The sequence below is a fragment of the Anabas testudineus genome, chromosome 23 (assembly GCF_900324465.2).
Source record: "Anabas testudineus chromosome 23, fAnaTes1.2, whole genome shotgun sequence".
In the NCBI taxonomy this organism is placed as follows: Eukaryota; Metazoa; Chordata; class Actinopteri; order Anabantiformes; family Anabantidae; genus Anabas; species Anabas testudineus.
The window spans coordinates 409000-420148 of NC_046631.1; the positions used below are offsets into that span (position 1 = coordinate 409000).

Genomic DNA, 11149 nt, shown 5'->3' on the forward strand with positions numbered 1-11149 from the left:
TGTTTCTCTTCCAGACAGCCAATTGTTTTTCATTATTTCAATACAGCATTGGAATTTAACTTGAAAAGTTGAAACCTTCTAAACTATTATAATCAACATAATGTGTCAAAGTTTACTTATTTTTGTATAGTGATACATACAAGTGATACACAGTATGTTTTCTGTCCACATACTTTTGTGTACTTTATGTTTAGGATGCTTTTTAGCAGTTGCTCCTTTGAAGTTCTCTGCTTCAAAATGACCACCATATACAAAGTCAGCTCGATGAGAAATTGTTTTGCAGTTTGGTGTGGAAGAATTTCAGTGGCCTAGACCTGCCAGACCTCCAGTAATCCAGCATCTTTGGAATGTAATGAAACACCAATTAATAATTGAATTAGGCCTCATCATACTATGACTATCAGTCATAGTGCTGACACATAGCCTAAAAGCCTTTGGCAATGTAGAGCATGGTAATGTAGACTGAGCTGAAAAATCAGTAAATGGCATAACAAGAATGAATTTTAGATGTTAGGTTCAGGGCTAAGGATTTCCTGTGTGAAGCACATTACCATGATCTTCCGTTATTTCCATGCTACATTGAAATGAAGTGGTACCAGTGACTGCCTGGAGGAAAATCTCAAAATGTGCAGTTTGTTAGCATATGGTTAGCATTAATACAAAATATATTTGTAGGTAAAAAAAAAAAAAGTGTCAAACATGCAAACACAAAGTGTGACTTGTCCAACAAATTACCTGTTATTTAGCCAACAGTGCCACACTGAAGCAATGTAGGTTAGCCTGGTACTAATATACAGTATGTCCATGATAGTATCTACTGATGTAAACTTGAGATGTGGTGGAGTGTAAGTGGATCAAAAAATGAAACACAACCTTTGATCAGTAATTCTAATGTTATTTTAAATGTTTAACAGCGTTGTTAAATTCTGTAGACATCAGGGTGACTCTGATGTTTGACCTCTGAAGAGGATCTTGACTGTGTCAGTTGTTCTCTCTGCGTTATTTTTCATACTGCACCAAGAGCAGAATGGCTTCTGTTAGTTTGTTGCATACTGTATCCTGCCAAAGTATTTAAAATATTATATTTTGTACAATTTGTGTAATTTCCTTGTGCCAGTACTCCACTAAACATGTGTATATGTATCTTACGCTGTTGGAAGTCCTTTTTAAAGATCTTTTTAATTTGCACAAAACTTGACCACACAGTGTAATCACAATTGGGCTCATTTCTGTAAAGTAAACTTTGCTCTGAAGTAAAGTGTCAGTCATTGTAATGTGCATGAACAAAAACAGTGCATAACTACAGTAGAACTACCAAAGCCTTTCATGAATATGGATTTTAAGTGGAGCCAGTCACGCTACAAATTCAACTGACTTTTCTTAATTATGCTACATTTGCGTGCAATTTGAATACTCTTATGTCTTCATTTTTCCTCAAACTTGTTTACAGGGAAACTACATTCCTGTTTACAGATAGGACTCAAGCTCTACTGTAAAGTTTGTGGTGGATATCTGTATTGATATTAATCCGATCTATGTACTGTAGATGTAAGTCAGTATTATGTGACTGAAATATGAAATAAATTTGAGGAACATGGAGTATAGTCTACACAATGATTGTTTATTATATGAGTTTTAAAAAAAATAGAGAAAGTACTTCAAGCTCTAGTATTTAACAAAGACCTCTACTTAAACAAACACACTACAATGTTGTTTGTGATTCCCGAAATACTTTTACGGTTTGCCTTTCTCCCGTGAGTAAAAAAGTGAAAGACATAACCTCAAAATATTCCATTCAATGGAAATTTTTACTATTTAAACCTTAGAGTTTGTTGCCATGGCCTCACAACCAAAGAGTTCAGTTCAGTTCTTTCTATGTTTAAAATTTTGTTTTAGCAAACATACATATTGGCTATCTCTGTGATAGCCCGAGCCACTTGGGGATTCTTGGGGTAAAAAAAAAGAAGTTAAATGTAAGAATACAGATGTAACCATTAAGAGTCCCATTATTTCTTTTTTACTGTAACTTTGTTAAGCCCCTTCAGTATTGGGAGGCTCTAGGTAATTGCTCGATGACAATCCAGCCATGCAACCTCTAGTCTATAAACCTCAAGTTCATACAGTTGCAGTTCCTCTAATGACCACTAGACAGAACAGGCTTATTAGCTGACCACAGTGACGAACACAGTGCAAGAAGTCCAACCTCTTTTAAACACAATAGATCAAGACGTTTTCACTCCAAACCTGGATTAATGCAGCATCCAAGAACAACCTATTGAAAAAGTCTAGATGACCACAGTTGCCTTCCTTGTTCCATGAACACATAATGAAAGTGATGTAAAGTTTAGATAAAACAAATATAAGGAACTGGTTATCATATTTAGAAGGTTATAAGTCAACATGGAACATATAACATACAAGCCCTCTTGTTAAACATTTTGGCCCTCATGGTGATCACCAAGGTGATGTCAGTTAAAGTCAGTGAAGTTAGGTATTTTATGTCGGGGCAAGTGTCAGTTCCCTTCAGGACTTATTTCGGAGTATACAAAATTCTGCTGGAACAGCTCCTCTTGCAGTCTTGCTAAGGCCACCAGTGGATCCTCTTTGAAATGGGGTTCTTGTTGGGAAGAAAGTTTGGAGATGTAGCCCTGATCAGACCCACTGTTTGGACCCTTTTCACAGGGCTCCAGAACCTCATCCTCCTCCATCTCCACAGGCTGGGAGAGGCTGATTTTGGATGAAGGGAAACATTCACTGTGCACGCTTGCACATGAGGATTCTGAAGGGCTAGAATCCAGGCTGTTCTGAAGGGCAGAGCTTGTCAGATCTAAATGAGTGGACAGTTGGCTCATAGGCAGTAGAGAATCCTCTTCATCATCTTCAGTGGGAATTTGAGCTAAAGGTTCTTTCTCAATGGAGAGCCAGTTCTGTCTTGGTGTTGTTGGTTTGATCAAAACAGGTTCAGCTAAATAAAGAGATTCTGGACTGGGACTTCGAGGAATCAAGTGATCTGTTAAGACTTGATCCAGATACTGATGTTTCCACTCAGGGTTCACAGGTGTTACTTCTACCACTGACGACAGCTGGTGCTCTGGGTTGACTTCAGGCGTGAGGACATGGACACTCTCGACATTTTCAGCTATTTCCACCTCATGGATGTAGACAGGATGGCCATCTTTGATTAGAGGAATGCACTCTAGGACTGGAGGGATCTGCAGCTGGTCAATAAGTAGGCTGTCCTCAGTCATGACCTCCTCCTCAGTGTTCACACACTGTTTTTCAAACCAATCTGGATTTTCCACTTGATAAGCCTGGAAGGCTTCAATGGCACTCTTCAAGGCTCCACCTGAGGGACAATTGAAATATTCTTCCCCACCAATGCCTTCGATGTGGCTGATTTGACCTGGCTGGTACTTTTCAATGTTTGCAATCCGGAAGTACATCTCTTCAAAATGTTTCATCAGCTTGTATTTGACTGCAATGTCAAAAACTGATGGTACATCTTGTTCACTGCTGATGTCATCAAAGTAGGCCACCATGTATTTGCCCAACATACCTGCCTGGTGCATGTCTGGTAGGAAAAGGTTGAGAAAGGGCGTGAGCATGTCATCTGTGGGGGAGAGTAGGTCCTCCCTCAGTGTCACCCGATCTTGACCGCACATGGCCTTCCACTTTGCTTGGACACCTCGTGAGCACAGCACCAGGATTTTATCAGATGGATTTTTCAGCTGTTGCCGTTGCCACTCAAGCCAGCGCACACGACCCACCATGCCAACTGAGGTGGAGTCTAACAAATCAACCAGAACGTTGGTGCCACACTTTGCCCGGAGAAAAGCACAGAGCTTTAGCACTATGTCCCTGTAGAGGTAGTGGTCCTGGGAGTAGATGACCAGAACTGTAGGATGTTGTTCAGGCTGCTGCTGTGGTAGAATAGTAACTCCTGACTCCTCTGCAACCCCTTTTTTTGCTGAAAGTGAATGAGAGCATAGAAGCCATTAGCAAATTAAGAGTAATTGTAATAGTCTTACATAAACAAAAATCATAAATTTAATGTTTCTTAATTAATTTACACTGAAATTAGAAGAGAGAATGTTAAATGCAATATATTTGTGACTTACCTGGCTTCCTGCACATGACACATAAAATAATGGCCATCACTACACAAATGAGAATCACTCCAAATGCGATGAATGTAGGTAAGTAAAAAGAAACTTCTCGGGTTTCTGCTGGTTTTACTGAGAAAAACAGAGCACAGTTCAATGATTAGCAGTGTTGCAGTCCATAAATTATGCCATAAGTTAGGAAAAGGTCTAGAGATGACAAAGTCAGTCAGTTGGTAGGGCTATAGTCATGGTCCCCACAGTTTATTCTCAATGACTTTGCTGATTATGTTGTGAGACAGAATATTAATTTCACATTCATTTATTTTCTTAAGTTTTTACTTCCACTTTAATATTTTTCACCAGGTAACTGCCAAATAAAGCTGGATAATCCCTGCACTTGCCTGAAAATAAACCTTGACAATTTTGTTATAGTCTGTCTGATGTCGTATAAATTAAACCCAATTAAAGATCTGTCCTGATATTTGATACTTTACAGTCATACATGTCTCATACTTCTACTTCACTGCTGCCAACAAGGAAGCTGTGATTCAGATTGAACAGATGTGGTGGAGGAGTAAGATTGTGAGGACACATACATGCCAACTGTTATTTACATTAGACTGGGTGATTTGAGCCCACCTCTCTCTTGACTGATCAGGAGTTTTATTTGAAGACCTTTTGAAAAGTATTTGTACGTGAACATCTCATTCAAACCTCTAAAGTGGCTGTATGTAGGAAGATGAATACAGCAAAGCTGACAAGATAAAGCCATTTTGCCCAGGTTATTTTGTTTACAGCTGTTATTCATATTGTGATTATTTTTTAGGTCTTGTAAAAATCAAAAAAAAAAAAAAATAGGTCAACTGGACCAAAGAGGAATGCTTAAAAAATACTCTGCAGTTAAAAAGTAACTGTTTAATGTAAAAATACTCAGCTATTGGATTTCCATTAAATTTTCTCATTGGCACAGAAAACATGCTAACTTTTTATGGTTGTGTTTTCTCACTTTAATGTGCATGTGTTTTCAATTGCTGACAATGTTTTCTTCATTTGCTGTTATTTGCATGTCTTTTACATGTCTTTTGCAAGTTGCATTGCATTGAGCCTCACAGTATTGGTCCTGGAAGTCCAGTCTTTCTGTCACAGCAGCCCATCATCATGGGTCACTGAACCAACACCATTGCAATCTAATAAAGTTTACACTTTATTTATTTGGTATTTTGACTTTCACTATATTTCTACACATAATTCAACATCTGAATCAATATATGGTCCTTGACCACATTGTGAGGCTCAGTAACATTGTACTGTGATCACAACAAATACCACGATTCTAATTTTCAACATACCAGGGCAAATATCTGCAGTTTTTCTCCTACGGGTACAGTCCTGACCACATGGATGGAAAAGAGGTTTGATCTGCAGAGAAGAATGAATTGAAATCATGGTGAGTGTAGATGCATTGGCAGCTGAAAACAGTTTTAAAACATTAACATGACACAGCAGAACAAATTTGAAAATTTGTCAATGATTTACCTCAACGTCAAACTGGCAGCAGTATGTTGGCCATTGTTCAAGGCTGAATGTTACATTCAGGATCGTCTGATTAGCCTGGAGATAATAATATTTTTGTTCAGCATTAATTTTTTCAAGATATTTATTCTTTGCACCATTTTATGAGTATAATTCTGGTACATTTGAACATAAACACTTCTCTGTTTAAGAAAATAAAAATTACTTAAAGTGACAGATATGTGTCTAGTTTTTGGAGATGCAATTACGTAAAGGCATGTTGTTAAAAACAAGAAAACCACAGCTACAAAATAATAGTATTTTGCTCCAGAAAAGCACGTCACAGGCACATTTTTAGCAACATGCTTTGCATTTTCTCACATATCTGCATTTAAAAAAAGACATTTCAACAGCACCAAAATCTACACCTGAAATATTGACTAACTGCACAAGGAACAGACCACTCACTCACAGAAGTCACACTTACACCAAAAGTTTAACAAGATCCAGGGCTGCTTTTCATAGAAGAGTACAGTGAGTTTACATGGCAGGTATGCACTCTGTTCATTCTGACTTTAATAATTTAATTAGAGCTACACATAAACCTTTAAACTGTATAAGAATACATACAGTTCATGGACAGTGTGTAGTGCCTATGTACTATAGACAGTACATACCGTACCGTATGTCACGTAGGCCATAGGGTGATGCTTTACTACATCCTAGTCTTACTGAGCTAAAGCTTTCCTTTAAAGTTCAGATAAACTCTATAGAACACATCACCAGAGACTCTGAAGTGTAACACTGGAACTGTGCAGGAAGATGACATATGAGCAATAGTTTCCTGCACTAAAAAACTGGGGTAAAAACTAGGCTAGGGCTACAAAACACAGGCTGTTTTATGCACCCACAGTAATGTTATGGGTCAAGTCACTGAAGAGGAAACTGCATTTGTCTTCTATGTGTGTCAACACTTTGAACAAGCACTCTTCAAATAAATAAGTATTTGAGTGTCATCATGATGTTACTTTACCTTGTACGTATGATTTACATGTTGGAAAGAAGAACAACTAACAATAACTTTGTACTCGTCACACAGTCTGTCAGGACTGAAACTGACAGCCAGGTAAGATCTTCCCCTGACTGCAGTGATTGGAGTCAGACTGATGTTAGGCTGCCACAGACTTCCTGTATCACACCAAAAAGACATGTTGAAAATGTCTCATATACAGTAAATCACACGAGACACTTCATATATCACATATGACACATTGTTAATGGACTAACAATAAATGTAAATGCACGGACTCACCTCTCTCTATGCAAAACTGGGTCATCTTTATTGTGGGATCTTGACAATCTGGGTAAACCAGAAACCAGAACTTACAAAAATATTTATATACATATTTATTTGTAAATATATTTATATATTTTAGTAGGGCACACTAAAATCTAGCCATCATTTATATTGCTGATACAGAGAGACCACCATTCACACTCACATTTACCTCTACGGGCAATTTAGTTGACTGTTTGACTGTTCTTACGGCAGCACAGATTACACGCAGATTCAATTCAGTCTCACACACTAAAATAATTAATATTTAACATTACATTTTACATAAAAAATATAATAATAATATGTCTCAGCTGTATATGAACGATAGTTCTACAAACACACCCCTCTGGGCAGTGTTTTTTCAGGGCTTTTTCAGTTCATTTGATTTTGACTCACCAGGAACGATGACATCAGTGCTGACATCATAGCTGCTGTGGCCCAGCTCTGGTTTAGGGATATTGACAACAGAGACTGTGTATTGCTGACCAGGGTCCAACACCACCATGTTAGCTGAGAATGACCACTGAAAGTACAAAATAATAGTCTGTGAGGGAATGAACCATGACCTTTGACAAAGTGTTACTACAAATCACAGTGTTGCTGAGCTTGACCTATAACAGGTGTTAGCCAAATGAGTCAGATATGTATAATCTTTGATGTTCTCAATACAATTTGGATCAATAAGGCTTGATATTCAGGATTAATAAAATAGTTACAAAAACTCAACATGTCAGTAAAAATTCTCAGTCGTCCAGGTAAAGGTTATCTGGAAGCCATTGCAACTGGATTTCCTTCTTGTCGGGTTGAAAGATTTCTCTGCTCATCTAAGTAGCTTCTTCAGTCTGAGGATAGTTGGTTAGAGACACAAATTTATCCTCCAGATTGGTTTCACTTAACATCTGGCCTGAATAGGCTTATTAGGTGAAACAAAGGGGAGGTTGTGAACTTATGTAATAGAAGAAGCTACTTGGATGAGTAGTGAAACTTTTCGACCTGACAAGAAGGAAATCTGGTTTCCATGGCTTAACTTCCAGATAACAAACTCAATACACATTTAGATTTTTTAAATCATTCAATCATTAAATCTTTCCCAGCAGTGATGAAAGTAACACAGTGGTTTTACTTAGGATTAGGACAGTGAATGAAAGCTCTACAAAGTCCGGGAATCAATAAAGTTTGAAGAGATAGGCTGCCTCTGGTATGAACAGGAGTTATGACCAAAACCAAACGGTGGCATGACAAAAAGAACAATCGATTTAAATATAATTGAAATACTTTGAAGAAAGTTCGAGCCACCCACCTTTTCCCCTGATGGACTTTTCATTGGGAGTATGTCACTGAAAGAATATCGAACACATAGGTTCTGATTGGTGCGCTGCACCAAAACGTGAAGCTCAGTGGCCTTCAGATAACGGATACTGCCTGAGGAGACACACAGCAGAGGTTGTTTCCTGCCTCACAGCTTCAATCTTCACAAAGGGAAATTCAGCTTAATTGCAACTCCAGCTTAATGTTAGCTGTTACTGTTTTTAATTAATTTACTACTTTGTCTAGGACCTAGACAAAGTAGTGGATACCACCTAGATTCTAGGTGGTACCTAGGTACCACCTAGATTCTAGGTGGTATCCAGCAAACAACATGGTGTACATTGATAAATAGAAAGGTTTTGGGGTTTAGGTCGTGCATCTCTCGGAGCTGTATATTTCCAGAAGAGCAGTTACTGGCCCTACCGACCCTCCAGTGTTATTGCTGCTTGTTGTTGTTTTTTGTTCCCTGCTGTTCTTTTCTATCGCCTCTTACCAATCACCCAACCGGTCGAGGAAGATGGCCGCCCAACCCTGAGCATGGTTCTGCTGTAAGGTTATTCCGTTTTCTCTCATCACTGTCTCCTAGTGCTTGCTCAAGTGGAGTTTTTGTGTTTTCTATATAATTCTGTATAGAGTTACATTTTGTAAGGTTTTAAACCTTACACTGTAAAGTGCCTTGAGATGACTTCTGTTGAGATTCTGCGCTATATAAGTTAGGTATCACTGAATTAACCTGTTGATTCATTCATTCATTCATTCAGTCTGTCTGTCCTTTTAGTGTCATCACCATAAATCTTCAATTGTAGCTGTACATATACAGGTACACTGCAATGTTACAACCATGATCGTCTCACCATACAGCAGACTGACTCACCATCGTCTTTTAACTTCCAGTCAACAAGCAGCACAGCGTTCAGGTGTCCTCTCTCATCCCACCCGGTGTCCACAGACACCTGCAGCTCCTCGGGACCACTGGGAGTGTATTTATGAGATTCCAGCCATCCGCTGTCCATACAGTTACCTGTTCACACACATACGTTTACCTTGCTGTACTTTTGAGTGCACTTATGAGGACTAGTTAAAAAGTCTTCTCAAGAGTAGTATTTGAATAATATATATCCACACAAAGAAATAAAGACATGCACACACACTCATGCACACACACACAGAATGTCACACAACCTGGGAAACCTGACACTGACTTTTCTGTGTACATTGCATGTATATAGCAAAGATTTATTTGTTCCTTCTCATAAAGGTTTTGTATAAGGTACTATATCATTCTATATATATATAGATAGATACATATATCATGAATTGAATTGAATCATTCTCCACCAGCAATAAAAAAACAAACAAAAAAAAAAAAACACACAGCTTAATGAACATTTTGGAATGTGTGCACATTGCTAATCTCTGTGTTCGTTCATGCTAAACGTAACTTAATAATAATAATAATAATGAGGACAATTTATTGCTCATTTTGGCCCATTCACAGCTCACTCAGCTTTATGGTTGCTGATTGGTCAACTGAACATTGTGCTGTGCAGACATATTTAATTTAATCCCAGCCTTTTGTGATTATATCATCGAAAAGGCTAACATCACAACTGTAATATAATCATGCAGCAATACTTGAAAACCAAAGCGCTCACAAACATCAGAGCAGGAAGTAAATTAAGAAGAGTAACATTCACTTACTTGTGCTGACAGTACAATTCAAACCCTATGGCATGACAAAAAGGGAAATTGGAGAAAAAAAAGGATTATTATTAAAATACTGACAACTTTTCACTAATTATACAAAGTGCGTTACAGTACGAATACTTACAGTATTTGTAGTCCTATAAGCATAAAGTTATGTAATTTTTATAAGACCCAATTTGACTTCCAAAGGGAAAGAATTATTTAAATATATTTTTTTAATAACATTTACATGTTTTATTATTTAACTTTGTTAAACATTTTTATAACATTTAAACATCCTATAATCATTACACGCCACATTTCACCTAAATGATCACCTGAAATTGTATTACCTAGGTAAATAATAGCAACATTTATCTTAGGATCAGGACCATGTTCTTTGAATATTAACAGGTAGCCAGATAATACAGTTGAAGACTTGACATGATCCTTGATGTCTTGGTTCCAAACCTACGCAGGAGCAGGTCAGTGTAAACAGGATAATTTATCTGACTTAAACAGTTGGATCAGGAAGTCAGTTTGCCTAAACTCCTTTCTTACATAAACTCTACGTCTATGAAATTGGGGCCGTGGCATTTAGAGATGAGTTTATAACACAGAGAATATTACAAATTGCAACAGAATTTCAGGCTATGATCGACATTAATATTCTTTATACTCTTTTTATTATGTTACTAGGTTCTGATTGCGCCTGTAGCAGGTCTAAAAGCAGAGCACAGAATCAAGCAATGGTGGTGTCAGTGAAGATTCACATTTAATCTGTACAAGAAATTCTAATCTTTCAGCATTTCTAGAGATAACTAGAAATATGGCTTATGTTTAATTTACTCTTTTACCCCACTTTCACTTTACGGACAGTTTGTCCACTGTCAGGCCAAATAGCTGCTAAAATCCTTCTGTACTTCGCTTACCTGCTGAGAGCAGGAGAGCGGCGGCCATGATGGAACTCTCACCGCGGACGCCATCGACACAAACAGCAACATCAGAACAGCTCGAAAGAGAGTCATTCTGAAATAGAGATACTGTCACAATGTCTATCCTAGTCCACCACGTTTCTGTCTTTGACCAGTAAACGGTAGAAAACTTTGGGACAGGTTCACCCTAAGTGGAAAATACCCGTACAACAAGCGCGGTGACTATTAATCACATACGTCCTGCTTAGTAAGAAAAAAGTTGTTCC

At 37.9% G+C, this 11149-nt stretch overlaps 1 protein-coding gene across 1 annotated transcript; it reads right to left on the reverse strand.

The window, feature by feature from the left end:
* Positions 1-1600: 1600 nt before the first annotated feature.
* il17ra1a (interleukin 17 receptor A1a) lies at positions 1601-11149 on the reverse strand. Its single transcript, XM_026362604.1, has 11 exons — positions 10881-11149; positions 9964-9988; positions 9137-9283; positions 8255-8376; positions 7351-7477; positions 6928-6975; positions 6649-6803; positions 5640-5714; positions 5453-5522; positions 4119-4235; positions 1601-3967 (listed from the first exon to the last, which is right to left on the reverse strand). The coding sequence occupies exons 1-11, from the start codon at positions 10974-10976 to the stop codon at positions 2514-2516; spliced, it is 2436 nt and encodes an 811-aa protein (XP_026218389.1). The 5' UTR covers positions 10977-11149; the 3' UTR covers positions 1601-2513.

Coding starts and splice junctions, on each gene's coding strand:
- il17ra1a (XM_026362604.1), bottom strand. CDS start 10,976: ATGACTCTCTTTCGAGCTGTTCTGATGTTGCTGTTTGTGTCGATGGCG. Junction 9,284..9,963: donor GAATTGTACTGTCAGCACAA/GTAAGTGAATGT, acceptor GTGTGTGAACAG/GTAACTGTATGGACAGCGGA. Junction 4,236..5,452: donor AACTGCAGATATTTGCCCTG/GTATGTTGAAAA, acceptor TGTTTTTCTCAG/TAAAACCAGCAGAAACCCGA.